The sequence below is a fragment of the Numenius arquata genome, chromosome 15 (genome assembly GCF_964106895.1).
Source record: "Numenius arquata chromosome 15, bNumArq3.hap1.1, whole genome shotgun sequence".
NCBI classification, from domain to species: domain Eukaryota; kingdom Metazoa; phylum Chordata; class Aves; order Charadriiformes; family Scolopacidae; genus Numenius; species Numenius arquata.
Genome location: NC_133590.1, coordinates 6,356,694 through 6,373,047, shown reverse-complemented (window position 1 = coordinate 6,373,047; position 16,354 = coordinate 6,356,694). Strand labels below are relative to the sequence as shown.

General features: G+C 41.3%; 1 protein-coding gene across 1 annotated transcript; it reads left to right on the top strand.

The window, feature by feature from the left end:
- The first annotated feature begins 4,822 nt into the window (after positions 1-4,822).
- On the top strand, positions 4,823-15,043 carry SMNDC1 (survival motor neuron domain containing 1). Its single transcript, XM_074158993.1, has 6 exons — positions 4,823-4,939; positions 5,632-5,751; positions 9,561-9,703; positions 11,099-11,260; positions 12,371-12,524; positions 13,241-15,043. The coding sequence occupies exons 2-6, from the start codon at positions 5,632-5,634 to the stop codon at positions 13,376-13,378; spliced, it is 717 nt and encodes a 238-aa protein (XP_074015094.1). The 5' UTR covers positions 4,823-4,939; the 3' UTR covers positions 13,379-15,043.
- Positions 15,044-16,354: the final 1,311 nt, after the last annotated feature.

Genomic DNA, 16,354 nt, shown 5'->3' with positions numbered 1-16,354 from the left:
AGTCGCACCTTGACTTGGCATATTGCTCCCAACTGAAGACTCATGTTGAGCTGAAAATACCATCTGACAAACTGCAGGTTGTGTAGGCCCGGTTAGGACCCATCAAACGGACCTGCTGCTTCTGCCAGTAAAGTAAATGATCACACTGGCAGGCTGTCATTTCCCACATAAGCTGTCATCTCGTCAGCTCTCACAAGCCATCAGTTGCAGGGGAACGGAAATCCAAGAGCTTCAGACCCTTCTGAAGCAGATGACGTCCTAATGGGCACAACCTTTCCGTCCGTTCTTTCTAATTCTGACATTTTCTACTTATCTCCATGATGACCTACCCTGGCTCTTATTCCTCATCCAGTTCTGATTCACTTTTCCTCCTTGGTTTTAGTCACCGTGCCCCTTTCACTGATGGGGCGTAATTACTGCAATCATTCAGAGCACACAACATATTTGAGCTCTCAGTTTCTTTGCTTAGTACCACAATCCGTGTCGGCTACCAGGATCGTAGGGGGTTAAATTATGTTTGGAAATGTGTACATGCTTACCTAACTGACTTGGCTTCCACACAAACCTCTATGTAAACAGGTATTTCAAAACCTTACGTTTAGGCCAAATTTCAGGAATGGAACAGCAAAAAGTGAAGCCTTCAAACAAGCAGAACTTCTCCCAAAGAAGTTTCAAGCCCATACTATAAAATGAAGAGGCACTTGAATCTCTCAACAGAATAGCTTCATATTTTAATCATGCGCCTGGCCAATCAGCATTTCTTTCTATAACTTGATTTTACAAGTGTCAAACTGCTGAAGCTTTCCGAAGTTCAGCCAGAGACAAACAACCAGTGCAGTAAAAAATAATTCAGCCTATTGAAACAAATTTTGCAGGAGCAACAACAAAAAAAATGCTTCATAATGGGAAATATCACATAACTGCACCTATGGATGAAGTTGACAGCTCTGCCCATGATGACAAATGGTAAAAAAGAAAAACCCAAACCAAAAACCAGCCAATTTTGCTTAGAGTTACAGGTCAACTGAAAGAAAAAACCCCACATCTTCAGGAAAACAACCCTCAAAATTTAAGCATTTATATGATATTTTCTTGGTGGTTTGATCCAAATGAATATAGCAATGACCTTCAAGCCTGACATAGTGCCCTACTGACAGGGCAATGCCTGCCAGGCAGGCAGTCTACCAGAAAAGACTAAAAAAATCCAGTGTCTCCATTTTGGCCTAGATTTGGATTGCAATTTCTATCATGAGGACAGACTGTTTTGTTTGCAGATGGCAATTTTTTGCTAGTGACTAGGTCCCTGTGCCGAGCACAACAACCTATCTGTACAAAATTGAAAAACAAGGACATTAAACCATTCAGACAGAATTCTTTATGGCATTAGTTGCTGCTGAGCACTCCAATCTCTGACCCTTAGCTGCTTCAGGATTTAACATTTAATGAATGCAGAATATTGCTGATTTAAGTGTACTTATTTAACTCATACACATCTCAAAAGACTGTATAGTCCCAGCTATCCTCAAAAATAACTTCAAATATATGTTCCCATTAGCTCTAACTATACAAATAACGCAGCAGACTGTAAAAAGGAGACAAAATTGTGGATCTACAACAGAATAAGTTTCTTGTGTTGGTAGTTAAGCATGGCTGGTGATACGTCTTGTGCAGCACCACTACCACCTCCTGGACAAACCAAGCACGGCTGCAGGAACCGCCAGCCTCTCTTCCAACTGTAAATTATAATTTGCCCTGAAGACAGCCCCTTCATGAGCCCCAAAACATGCCCAGCTGTGCTGGGTGCTAGGAACCTCACCTTCCCAACCAGCTGTGCCATTCCCTGCCAGAGCATCACCGCTGCCGCGACACCGACTGCTGCCCCACAGCACCAGCACGGCGGGAAAGTCTCCAGTTACACCAATTTTCCCTGCTTCTTCCCCGAGAACAGTCACGTCCATCAGACAGCTTCTCACTAGGAATCACAGCAGAAAAGCCTCAATGCTAATGGCAACAGAGTTTGGCTTAGATAAAAGCTGATCGAGTTGCCTTGTCTTTCTGTTCCTAAGTTAGGGAAACAAATTCTACAGCATCTGTGATGAAGTATTGTCTTAAATTTACATGCCTTTACTTGGCAATAAATGACACTAAAATTCTATGTAAAATGGGACAAATTCCAGAAAAGTGGTATCAATTACTTTGTAATAATGATATCACTGTGGTGTAACTTTATGGGCTGTAAAGGATATAGCTCAGTTCTATGAATACACTGTAATACGGCACTACAATGTGTAAACACCTCATAAAAAGTACGGCTTTATGACGAGATACAGTTCTGGTAGCTAGTCTGTTGTCCACAAATAAAAGTACTGGATGCAGTTATAAACATTCAGATACGACACAAACGTACCTGAACTTGCTTTGTTCTCGTAACTAATACAGAAAGAACAAAATCTTGACAACTGGGTGTACATTGTTTTAAATAGCACTTTTATCATGCTATTATGCACATACCCTTCCAAGCTCCAACCATTTAATGAATTGTAAAACACATCATTATTTAAAAATTGCAATCTGTAAGATAGCAGGAAGAAGTTCTGCTTATACTGTGTTTTTCTTCAATATATTATAAAAGAGCGTCTTTAGTCAAACATAGAAAAAAAATCTCTATTTTTGGATGAAGACAAATCCAGTTTTAAGGATGCAATTAATAAGAATTACCAATTTATAAGAGTTATAGATCAGTGGTTTCAAAATCTGGCTTGTCTTCCTATATGTAACAGCATTTGCTTGAATGACAGCATGTGTTGAAATAGCATCTAAAAAGGCACTATTCCAAGCTGATGAAACCAAGAAAAACAAACCCAAAAACCTCTTATAGGTAATTGTACCTTTAGCTTTTAGTCAACGGGTTGTTGCAATGTTTTTATGTTTGGAAAGTACTTCAACTTAGTTACATGTTGCAATCAAGCCACCTCCTGGTCTTTATGAGTTAAACAGGTTTCTTCAGCCATTGAATAATGTTGGTGGCTTTTTAGAAGACCCCATAGAACTCCAGACTCTAGAACCATATACACTGTTTCAGTATTACCTCTCACTAAAACTTTTATAGAGGTAAAATACCTGCTTATAAGTAAAATACCTGCTTATGCTTGCTCCTGCTGATGCAACCACAGAAATATTCTCCTTCTTGCTGTTGTTGCTTTCGGAGATACCTGGACACTGCATGCCTCCTCAGTCCCTCTCTGACTTTAATTGTGCAGATTTGTCCTAGATTTCTTGTTCTGAGACACTGAGCTGAAATTGATTGTACTAATGTGCATTTTCAGGTGCCCTCACAAAGTCATTAGGATTGCTCTGTATCAATACATTCGTATGTCTTTTCAACAATTGCTGATCTGTCCACAAAGGCTTAAGAGAAAATGTTTTCTATATCAATTTCTAGATTATTACTAAAAATACTAAAAAGATGCTACTGTTATCTTCATTACTACACTTGGTCTCATCAATCAGTCTGTGATCAGCATCTAATAATTTCTGTATTTTAATTATCAAATCATATACTGATGTAGAGACGTATGGTTTATCCTCGGTCAGGATGTCCTCTGAGGGCATGAACCAAGCCTTGCAGAACACAGTAGATATATTTCACCCTTAGAATGTAAACAAACTCAGAGCCCAAGTGAAGTCATCTTCCTGTGGAGCCCTGCATGCTGATGACGACGAGGGACAGGATGCTCGCAGGAGACACTGATCCTCCTGGTAATACTAAGAAACTTTTATGAGCGCCTGCTTAATTTGCCTGGCTCACGGGTTCAAGGCCAATTTGATTACTGGATTTCCACCAGGAAATATTTTTTTTCCTTCCTGTGACAGGCTTGAAGGGGCCGTTGAGCTTTTCCTCCCCTGTTGAAGGACCAAATAGCGAAACTTACTCTTCTAAATTGTTTGGTACTAAGTTTTGCATGGTTCTAAGTATCACTTGGGCAGCCAGGAAGTATTGTGTTTGGGGGACTCTTTATCAGGAAGTGGAGCAATAGGAAGAGGCCTAACGGTTTTAAACTGGAAGAGGGTAGCCTTAGACTAGGTATCACGAAGAAATTCTTCCCCCTGAGGGTGGTGAGACCCTGGCCCAGGTTGCCCAGAGAAGCTGTGGATGTCCCATCCCTGGAGGGGTTCAAGACCAGGTTGGCCAGGGCTTTGAGCAACCTGGTCCGGTGGGAAGTGTCCCTGCCCAGGGCAGGGGGTTGGAACTAGATGATCTTTAAGGTCCCTTCCAACACTAACCATTCTGTGATAGTCAATAACAAAGACGTGAGCAAGAGTACGTTTAGTCTCAGGTACCCTGTGGTCCCCCGCAGCAGCCAGCGGTCAGACATCGAACTTTGACACCACTCCTCTGTGAGCAAAGACGGACGCTTCGCCCAGAAGTGGAACATTTCGATTCCGCTGATGTCAATCCCCTCAGGGCAGCGCCAGCAGCGCGACAGGACAGGCCCCGCCCCGCGGAGCCGCAGCGGGGAGGGCTCCAGCCGCTTCCCTGCGGTGCTGCCGACCTCTCCAGACTCACTGGGGTCAAGAGGACCGGCAGCCTCCCAGCTCGGCTGGACCCGCCCCGCCGCCCCCTCAGCCCCTTCACCTCAGCCCCTTCACCTCAGCCCCCAGTCCCCAGCCCCCGGCGCGCATCCCCCTCGCGGCCTCGCGAGGCGGTAAGTGGACCGCCCCTTCGCCACGTGACCCGAGGCGGCTGACGCGCCGGCAGCACGTGACCGGACGGGCGCTCTCGCGAGTGCCGGCGCGCGCTGGGCCTGTGCCCCGCCCCTTCCCCCGGCCTGAGACGAAGGAGACGGGAGCGGCCGCGGCCCGACGGGACCCGGAGCGGCGACACCCGCTCGTCCCTCCCCCGCTCCCCCCCCGGCCCGGGCCTCGTACGCCCGCCGAGGTGAGAACCGGCGGCTGCCCGCCGCCCCCGCGCCTCCCCCTCTGCCGCCCGGCGGTCTCCTTCCCGCTTCGAGGGAACCTGGGCCTAGGCCTCGCCTTAGGCCTGGGCCTGTCCGCCGGCGCGGGCCCTTCCTCACGGGCCCGCCGCCCCCCCGCCCCCCTTCCTCGCCGTTTCCCGAATCGCCTAGTTGGGCCCGACAAAGAGTGGGTGGCCCTGGGCCGGACTCGCCGCGGCGGCCCAGCTGCCGGGGGGTGGCTTCCCGGAGCACCCCGGGAGGGGCCGGGTCCCCGGTGCGGCGGGGGATCTCGCTGCTGTAAACAGGCAGGCTGTGGCTTGTGGCGACCGGAGGGGAAAAACTGTAGTGTGCGGCCGTTTTCTGAAAATGCGGGTAATTTCGCGGCTGCTTAAAAAGCCTGCTGTTTACATACTGTAAGTTACGCACACAGGCACGTGTTTAAGCTTTCTATTTTAGAAATTGCTTGGGAGTAGTTGAACGGTACAAAAGATTAAGGTGAGTGGCTATCTGTAGTCAAATAGTGCATTACTGAAACTGAGTTGTATCTTTAATAATTTAGTAGTAACTTTTCATGTTATTTATTTACCAACATCACTGTACTTGAACCACAAGATGTGATTTTAAAGCAGCAACCCTGTTGTTTTGATGTGTTTGTGTGTGCGTACATTTCTTGCAGATGTCGGAAGACCTTGCTAAGCAGTTGGCGAGTTACAAAGCTCAGCTTCAGCAAGTTGAGGCTGCCTTATCTGGCAATGCAGAAAATGAAGATTTACTAAAACTGAAGAAAGACTTACAGGTGAGAACTTGAGGGTATAAGAAGTTGAAACTTTAAGGGTCTTTAATGGTGTTTCATCTTTCCTAAATAATTACATTGCAACAAAAATATATACTTGGTGCATTTATTACTTTCTTTTCACATAATTTGATACAATTATGGCAGGGTTGGTTTAAAAAAACCCAGTGTGTCCTATTTTAAACCTGTCTTGTAGATTAGTAACAAAGATGTGCTAATTTATGTAGCAAATTCTTCTGCTAAAAAGTTTAGTCAGAGTGATGGAAGATATGCCAGTGCTGTCTTTACTGTCTCTTTTTCTTTATTTTTTTTTTAACATTTATCAGAAAATAATAATTTTTTTATTGCTTTTACGGTGCCGAAGGGTGAGGACTAGGCTTAACGTTACACCTTTCTGCTTATTTTTGAGTTGTCAAAATAATTTGATCTAGAATCTGTTTATTCTTTGCGTGCATTTGCAATGATAAAAGCTTTCGGGTGTACTTCAGTATTCCTTGTACATCTAAGCCTTGATTGTGATAAGGTTTTCCTATAAGAAAGGAAAAGAGTAATTTTCTTCATTTGCCGTTTGCATTTTTTCAAAATGTGTGAGAGCGTACCACATTTTTAAGAGCTAAAAAACATTTGTAGTCCTGAGGGTATTTTTGACCACAGGCCTAATTTTAAGTTGATAAGTGGTCTTTTAGATTCTTGTGCGTATAAAGACACATTGGCATATTAAAAAAAACAAAAAAAAGAAAAAAACAAAACAAACAAACAAACAAAAAAAACCAAAAACCAACCAAAAAAACAGCAGTGCTGTTAAAATTTATCAAGAGAGTGCAAGATGCTGCTTCATTTCTGTTGTGGATTGCTTTAGCTATCAGATCTAAAAATATATCAAATTACCTAGTACAAGATTCGGTGTGGAAATAACAGCAATAAAAATCGTGCTTCAACCAAAGTACAATCATGCCTCAAATCAGTGATGTTTAGAATTCCTTTTAAATTACAGAGGCTTTGTGCCCACAAGGCACTTTATAGATCATCTTAATGTCCTTCGTTGTACACTGTTAAAAGCATGTGTATATTTTTATATTTTTAAAATGCACAGCAAAACCCATATGGGATGATATTTCCGATACCAACACGACCTCGGCTTTGATATGCAGAGATCATTGATGTGAAAGGACAACTTGCAAACTTTTTTATAAAAGCTTTCTGCACAGAATGGGGAAGATCTTTACACTTTCGTCCCCAAAAGGTTTGCTATCCATATGTTCCGCCTTGAAAATGACGTAATGTTTTGCAGACTTAATATTATTGCCAACCTAAGGACTGTAAAAATGGGTTCGATGCCTCCGTGTCCCAACTAAATAGCTTTTTGTCTGTTCAAAAAGATTATTACTATGTAATTGAAACTTTTTTTTATCATAACTAATGGTGCACTAGTGCATTTGTTTTAACTTACTCCTGAGTAACAAGGTTAAAATAAATATTAGAAGAAATTTTATAACTATTTAGCTTTTCACTTTTTGTTTCACTGAAGCACTCCTAGGACAGTGCCTGTGCACCCAAGGACCAAACTTACCTTTTGTATCGAGTAGAATGGAGGGCAGCTGTCATCTTGTGTAATTGGAGATGATATCTGTGGGTGTCATGTTCTGGAGTGCAGAGCTCTGGCTGGCTTTGTAAAGACCAGTTGGTCAGGAAAAGTTCTTGGCAAACTCCTAACTAGTATTCTCTGCAAGTCACACCTTCATGTCACGGGGATGTGGCAGCCAGCCTTACTGATCAACCCATTTGGCTCTACTGAGCTGCTGGGGGAGTCAAACTTGTGCTCAGAAATTTTCTCTGAACGAGCTATTTTGCTCATTCACCTGTCTCACGTATTGCAATAAAATTAACATTTCTATCTTGTGTGCGGATATTAGATGAAGATTTTTATCAAAACTTTGCTATTTATAGCCTAGTGCGTAAGCGCCTTTATCAAATGTAAAGAAACCTTGGTAGACTTGTCTGAAACTGTGCACATTTGAGCTCTACAATAAGTCATCTATGAGTGTGGCAAGAATAAGTCACCAGTTTGGTATTACTGGTAGTCTACGTAGATAGAACACTCATATTCAGGCAGCTCATGCCTGATGTACTGGTATTAGTATTTGCCCTGCTGAGATAAGATACCTACTTCAAAGCATGATGCCTCTTAGATTTGTAGAATATAGCTATCTGTACGTTGAGGATTTTGCATCTGAAAGGGAAAATTAGGTTAATGCTGTATGTTCTGCAGCGTGCTTTCAAATCAGGTATTTTGATAATCAAAATCTGTTCTAGTTCATCTGTAGTGTTAGGGGGAAAATAGAGACCAGAGTAGGTAGAAGTAATTCTAAGCATGTTTCTGTGCTTACGGTTGCTACTGATTGTGCCTACTGTTGCACTTAGTAACTAGCTGCTCCTCTGAAACAAAGAGCAGAACTTTTGTTAGGAAGGTGTTTGAAATTCAGTCATTTAGAGCTGCAACAGAAAGGAACTGTTAGGCCATTCATGCCAGTTGCATAGTTAATCAGATAAAAAAGCATGTAAGTTTATATTGTATTAACTTCTTATTGGGAATTGCTTATGATCCTTTAGGTTCTTAAGGAATGAAGAACAGCTTTAGGATGGGAAACCGTGAGGAAAGTTCAGGCTTCGCTGAGCCTCAGTTTACCTGTAACCCTCCCCTAATTTAAATATTTACTGTTAGGAGAGTGACAATTGTTCATGCTGAGATAACTCAAGGAACTGAAGAATTTTCCTTTTTTAAGGACTGCAGGGTTGCTTTGCCTTGTGCAGAAAGTTTAAATCATATTGGCTCCTTTTTAAAAATAGTGAAAACCAGTGGTTTTGATTGCACAGAATAAGAATATAATATTGACAGGAAGCTGGGGAGGGGCTTTTGCATGCTTCTGTCTGGGAATGAATAATAATTAAAGGAACTGGAAAAAATTGTTGTTTTGTTATTTGCCTTGTTGGATTAGCAAGGGAAGGGCTGGCCTGAAATCTTAAGGTCAGGGGATTTAGAGAAAAATAAACACATCAAAATGATTTAAGGAAATAAATTTCTTCATTATGCACCTGAGTGCTCTCTGTAAATGAGAGGGCTTTACAGAGTGGCAGTCTGGGAGGGCACTCTTCCATCCTGGGTCTGCGTGCTTCAGTTCAGCTAATTCACATATTTAAGTAAACTGAAAAATGTTTTATCGCTCAAAAATGTTGCAATTATACTTGTAGTTGTTGTATGTTTTAGAGATTACTATATATAATACAGCCAGCCAGTCCCAAATGGGGAGGGATGGAAGACACTGCCAGCTAGAGAGAGAACAGAAGCGTTAACGTCTCTTCACGTTTTGTCTCCAGAGCACTGTCCTGCTGAACGCTTGCTCTGCCACACATTGTGTGATCTTTGGTCAATAACCAACATCATGTGTACAGTCACACTGTTGATTTTTATTTTTTCTTGAGACTGTCTGGCTGGGTCTTTGTGCCTATGGATAAACAATTCATCTCGAAAGAAATGCTATAAAAATAATAGGCTACTTCTTGAAATTTTGAGGAGGGCATGGGGAACTTTACTGCAATACAGTGAGGAACGATACGTCTTTTTATCTACCTTGGCAATGAGTGAGTTTAGCTAAATGATTACAAAAACCAAACCAAACTTAGTCCACTTTACATCAGCTATGAATTTAATGCAGTAACTTCAGAAAAACCAAATCGATAAGCTTGGGGTAAAAATATGTATGTAACAGAGTTTGAAAAATTATTCTATGTGGGGTTTTTTTTGTCTTTTATAGGAAGTCATAGAATTAACCAAAGATCTCCTTTCAACGCAACCTTCGGAAACTCTTGCAAGTTCGGACAGTTCTGCCTCTGCTCTGCCCAGCCACTCCTGGAAGGTTGGGGATAGGTGTATGGCCATATGGAGTGAGGATGGACAGTAAGTGTAGAAAACTTCTCTAACAGTTACATGAAATAGTTCAATGGTAAGAGACTTTCATTCAGTTTGAACTGCCCCTAGGGTGACTGAAAGCAAAAAGAAATCAGGAAATAAATATATTAGCTATTATTGTACTCCCTTTATTAAAGGTCAGTATTATAGATAGAAAGCGAAGAGATGTGGGGTCATGTTCTAGAAATGCCCTGTTTGTCACTAACCTTATAAAAGTAGGGTAGCTTTTGTAAATTACCATTTACTAATGTAATAAATGGCAGACTTTCATGAATTGATCTGTCAGAGCAGTCTTTCATAAAGGTTTCAGGATGTATAATTCATAATTTTTCATTGCATTCATACATATGTAATTGCTATCAAGAAAAATCCTTGCTGTATCTCAGTTTATGCCATTAATTGAAAATTAATTTTTAATTGGAAATGCTGTTTTTTGGCTATGAAATAACTAGCTGTCTAATGTAACGATAGAATTAATCAACCTGTGACCAGTGTTTCGTGAAGAGCTAGCCAGAAATTAGTATTTTTTTCTCATGCAGTTTGGGTTTTCACGTATTTTCATTTAGCTCAACTCAAGATTCTGTTGGCCCGCTAAAATCACACAAGAGATTAATTTAGTAAATGCTAACTGGAATGCTGTCTATGAAACATCCCATTTTTGGGGGGACGCCCTCTGTTTGCTTTAGATAAATTGTTTTACTCTGAATTTGGACTCAGTTATTTTAAATACTCTTGGCATTGTCACTTGCCTTTTTTTCTCTTTCCCATTATGAGGTCAGTTGAGTTGACCAAAATATTTCATACACATAAGTATGAAATGGACTGATTTCTGCTAAAATTTCAAAATCGCTATTTTAAAATCAATAAGAAAACTTTTAACTTTGTAAGTGTTGAAGGGGGAATATTTTGAAAGCTTCAGTTTTTCTTAATTATTTTTTTCACATAGAGAAAAATGGAACCAAAGCTTTGCTCTGTGAGCTGACATTTCTCAGTGAATTTGGTGAAGGTTGTGTTCTGTGAATGCAGTATTTTGTTTGGTCTTTTTTTTTTTTTTTTTCCAATCCCATGACCTACCAGAAATAGAAACAAGATCAGGATTTCTGATTAGATTGGCCCCAGCATTAATCATTAGTCTTGATAACTGTGAGGCCATTGCTTCTGTATGCTAAAGGTCAGACAGAGCAGATTCCAGTCTTTGTACTTGTGTCTCTTTGACCTTAAGAAAATAATCTCTTGGTTTGATTTGTCTGTTGTCCCTGCAAATGAAGGCTGATGCTGGCAATTTTTTTTACGCGGTGCCATTAGCTGGCTGACAGTTGTAGGTGTTGAAGGGCTGAGTATTAAAGCTTTACTCACATGCTTACAGCCATGATATCTTTACAGGTGTTATGAAGCTGAGATTGAAGAAATAGATGAGGAGAATGGAACAGCTGCGGTCACATTTGCTGGGTATGGCAATGCTGAAGTTACACCTCTCTTCAACCTCAAGCCTGTGGAAGAGGGAAGAAAAGCAAAAGAGGACAGTGGCAACAAACCCATGTCCAAGTAAGTACCACACAGGCAGAAGTCTGAAAGCTGCTTTGTTTTGTTTTTCTTCCCCCCCCCCCCCCCCCCCCCCCCCCCCCCAGCTATAGAAAATGGTTAATCAAATAGTATCTCTCTTCTTTGGAAATTTTACATATCTTTAGTATCTTCACCTGTTTGCTTGAAAAAGGATCCGTAATCAGTCTAGCATGTAACATTTGGTAGATTAATGTGGCTGGTATGATTTGTGTTATATATCCTGGCAAGATAAACATGATAGACTTTGTTTTTACTCAAATTATGCTATCTCAAGGTAGCAAGTATGTAAGCAGTAGTGTGTTGTGTTTTTTTTTTTTTTTTTTTTTAAAGAAAAAAGTTATTACTCTTTGACATCCCAGATCTAGTGCAGGCTCTACTCAGACCTGGCTCACAACAGAGAATACTTACCAGTCCCACCCCAGTGTTAGGGTAGATGTGTTGACGCCATCGCTGGCGAGACGTACTTTACTCAATATCCTGCTGTGTCTAACATAGAAAGGTATTTTTAATGTTAAAAGTATTTTTTTGGGGGGGGATAAAAGGCAGTACAATCTCAGAGTTTGTTATAGGCAGTGATCCCTTCCCTAAGAGATCGTTCTGAGGGGTGCTGCATTGTGGCATAGATGGCATTGGCTCCTTGAACTTCTGTATCTGTAGTGAAGTAACTTGTCTTTGTTCTTGTCCTTCCGTCCCTGTCCAACGCTTGGTAGCGTGAGAGTCCTGCAAACCTCCAGAAAAGTTTGGGTTTTTCACTCAAATGGGCTATTTAAATTTTCCAAGCCCTAGATGTTTCTGAAATACAGAAATGGCTGATGGGTACATTTTCATTTTCAGAAATTAATTACATGAAACCTGTGGGTTGCCATGTTTGGCATAGTCCTCATCAGGTGGCAGTGGTGGTTGTTATGCCCAAATATACAAATAGGCATGGAAAGCTTTGATTATTTTTTTTCCTAGAAGTGGAGAATATTTACAAGCTTTGTTTTCTGTCATTCACTTATGGAAAGCTGTTGCTCTTGTCTGTCTTACAGGGGTTTTAGTTTCTTACATGAAAAGGCACAAACATAAAATGTCTTTTTTCCTTCTTTACAGAAAAGAGATGATAGCTCAGCAACGAGAGTATAAAAAGAAGAAAGCTTTGAAAAAAGCTCAGAGAATTAAAGAACTTGAACAGGAACGAGAGGACCAGAAAGTCAAGTGGCAACAGTTTAACAACAGAGCCTATTCTAAAAACAAAAAAGGCCAGGTTTGTTTGCTTTTGTCAGTATGTGAATCACAACAGGGCATGGAATTCTGTGCAGTGCTTTGGGAGAGAGGAGGAAGTGGTTTTTAAAGGGGGTTCATCTTTGGGATTCTGCAGCATGCAGTTTGGTGTATTATACACTTAAAAGGCCTGGGTTTTTACTGGATGACTTTGGGGCAGTGAGATGCTCTCAAGAGGCTGAGCTCGTGCTTAGTGTGGAGAGCTGGGCCTGGTGGTGCTTGCCAGGTTGTGTTTGTTGGAGCTTGGAACCTGAGGGTCTGTCTAAACCTCCAGGCCTGATTTCTTGCTGTGTTTATGACCTGGCAGACACAGCGCTAATTAATTGCCCTGCAGTACCAAGCATTGTGCAAAAAAGGCAGCAAGGACACCTTAAAGCCTTATTTAATTTTTATCATAGCTTGACCAAGTGATAAAACTTCAGTTGTACTAGAGATCATCTTATGAGAGGTGAATTTTAACCACTATTGTCCTGACCCAAGGTCCTGAGTACCATGATCGCACCCAGTACTGAGGTGCCAGGAGGTTCCCAGCTCTGTTATCTCACCTGCGGATAACATGTCACGATGAGCTCACCTTTAGAAAGGCTGCCTGTCTATAGAGTAAGAAGTTGAGGATACTGGTTTTTTTTGTTGTTTTCTTTTTTTTCAAAGAGCCAGCTAGTAATTATTCAGAAGTGGTGTTTTCTGTTTCGTTTGCAGGTAAAGAGGAGTATTTTCGCTTCCCCTGAGAGCGTAACTGGCAAGGTTGGAGTTGGAACATGCGGAATTGCAGACAAACCTATGACACAGTATCAAGATACCTCTAAATATAATGTCAGGCATTTGATGCCTCAGTAACAGGGGAAAAGGGTGGAACTTCATCTCTGCAGGGCTTTACACTTATCTTTTTATCATTATATTTTTCTAAAAGTAAATTATTTGTTGGCACATAGCGAATAGTCCATTTTGTCACCATTACTTTGGCTTCAGCTGATATGAGCCTTAAATCTCCAGCTCTTGATTTGACCCCCCCCATCATTAAACTTTTTGTAGTTGAATTAAAATACATTTTGCAGGTAAATGCTTTCATCAACTGCTGTTACCTGTTACTCTGAAAGCAGCAGTTTTCTGCAGCTTTCATCGCTGGAATCTTCTATTCATACTAGTAGTGATGTTTTTGGGTTTTTTTCCCTTAAGAAAAGTGGTGGTATAAAAACGGCATCTTAACAGCCCCCCTTGTTTCTGTGGTCACGGTGCTGTCTGCTGTCTCAGTGACAAGCTCAGTGTTACAGAGCTGCTGTAACGGGAGAGAGAGCTCAACTCTGTTGTGGCTTATGCATCACATGGAATTGCTAAGGAAGTTGTAAATTACTCCTTTACAAATCCCCTGCAGATCGATTTGTGCAGCTGTAACTGAGGCCAGAACTGGGCTGATAGGATCTTTATTACTAATGATGATTCATGTGCTAGAAACAATGAATCTGACTTTAATTCCAGTCTGAATTTCCTGCACTAGAAGTAAGTTAAGCAGAGGAGATACTGGTGGTTTTTTTTTTCTTTTTAAATACTCATCAAATTTTAATAGGAAGTTATTGAAAGGTTATTGAAGCATAACCAGAAAAAAACATAGGACAAGGTATTTAGATTCTGATTTCAAAGTAGAGAACTGTACTTAAAAATACCCCCCCTGCCCTCCCCAAGGATCAGAGAGCTGGAGAAGGTGAGCGGTTGTGCTTTAGACAGGAGCCAGAGGCTCCCCTCTGGTAGGTCCTGTAGGATTGATGGTGCGGTCACAGGCAGGAACAGCTCGTGCCTGGTTCTGCCCCATCCAGGCCAGTGGAAATGCAGCACAGCAGGTCCTGCTTACTTAGTTGTGAGCGAGTAAAGGTGAGGCTGAAATTTCTGTCCTTAATTAACTGCCTGGCCCTCGTGTTCATTGTCACTTCAGCTGTATTACAGTGCTGCTGAGCCCCTTCAGTCTCGGTCAGGAAACCACGTGTAAAAGCTCTTGCTTTCTTGTGTTTTCTATGTGATTTGCTTTCCTCTGTTACTTGTCTCTCACTTATGGTAGTGGTGCCATCTCTGAACCCGTAATGTGTTTAAAGAAGTTAATGGGTAGCCCTGTATACAATGTAGATATTATTTTTGTAAAATCTAGGGCTGAGTTAATGGACAAGACTACATCAGCTGTTTCCCCCATTAAATAATTAAAGGGTGTTTCTTGTCCATTAACCCTGACCATTATTTCCCTGTATATTATGTTAATGTAGCTCATTTTGTAATTTGTTAACTAGATCAGGTCACGTCAGCGATTGTTGATGCACTGATTGGTGGAAATGTCCATCAGTTACCTGAGTCACAACTCAAGCTAAACTCTACAACCGGTAGTTTAGAATCCATACATAGAAAAAGGTTCTCCCTATAATGGGAGAAGGTGATTTTTATGAATACAAAGTGTGTTAATTTCAGTTTTGTATGTTTAACTTTTATTAAATAAAGTGTTTAAAATCTGCTGGATATATTTGACCAAGTGAAAGTATATGTGTGTAGGGGGGAGGGCAGTAAATGAGGGGGAAAGGGGGAAGTATAGAATAGTGTAATAATCAAAAGTGAATCAAAAGTACTTCACACTCACTGCAAGATGAAGTAGATATTACTGTTGCCTCATCTTCATTGGTGGCAAGCAGAGCACCCTCTCTTTTGCATGGAAAAAACTCTGATGTACCATAAAATAATCTGATAGAAGACCTGCTTTTTTAGAAAGGGAGTCTGTACTACAGACATCCCATAGGTGATGGTGATCTGTGATGGTGACAGCCAACTGCTGAGGAAGGTGGGTGGCTGTGACACAGAGGTACTCTGTCCCTTTCACTACCCAAAAAGAGCAGAAATGTTACAACAGAAACACACTAAACCGGGCAGAACTGGAGTTTTCAGGAAGCCACGTGAACCTTTCCCTAACCACCTGATCGAACTCTTTAAAGGCTTTGGAGAAAAAGGCTTAAATCATACCTGACATGGACTTTTGCTTCCGCAACTTTTGGTGTAATAAATACAAAAAATGTTTGTTACAGGACTGTTACTTGCTCATCCTGAAGAGAACTTGGTACTTTAGTCATCAGAATGCAATGGGTGAAGAAGGGATAGTCCAGCCCGTTAAAATTAGCTGGTCTCATGCTGAGCCTTTAAAAAAAAAAAAAATTAGTAAAACTAGTACATTGTTGTACTGCCTTTATGTAGGAAAAGCACACTTGCCTTTGAGTAACTTGTTAGTCACCTGTTACAATCTGGGCTGCCTGATAAACCCAGCTGTGCTGCCAAAAGGAACCTTTGATAGGCTTTTTTTCTTAAACTCCTTACCTGGAGCAGTCGGTGACAGCGATGGCACTGGCGCTGGGGTGGGCTGAGCCACAGGGGAGAGAACAGTTTGAAGACAATTTGTTTAAATTAAAAAAAAAAAAGAAAATTCACCAAAACTGCGGTCTGGGCCACACAGCTGTTCCTGCTGGCGCTTGATTTTTATTTTTTTATTGATGCTGTTTCCTCCTCTGCAGGATGGGGCCAGTCGGTGCGTAGCCTGGCCTTGGAGCGCTGCCTCCGTAAAGCGTCTTGAGAAATTCACATAGGAAAAATAAATCTGAGTTAAGCAACAGTGGTAATTGCCAAAACAAACAAAGTTCCTTATTTTACAAACGCTGAAGTGTCCCAAAATGAAAGTGTTTTGGTATTGGTTTGTTGGGTTTTTTTTAAATATAATTTATTTCCCAGATTCATTAGCTGCTCTCAACATTAAGAAACCTGATTTTTCAGAACTCATGTTCCGCGTTGGCTTCT

What these genes read in the sequence shown, in the direction of transcription:
- SMNDC1 (XM_074158993.1), top strand. Translation starts at nt 5,632, where the DNA reads ATGTCGGAAGACCTTGCTAAGCAGTTGGCGAGTTACAAAGCTCAGCTT. An exon ending in ATATGGAGTGAGGATGGACA is followed by an intron (nt 9,704 to 11,098) that starts GTAAGTGTAGAA and finishes ATATCTTTACAG; the next exon opens with GTGTTATGAAGCTGAGATTG. An exon ending in GGCAACAAACCCATGTCCAA is followed by an intron (nt 11,261 to 12,370) that starts GTAAGTACCACA and finishes CCTTCTTTACAG; the next exon opens with AAAAGAGATGATAGCTCAGC.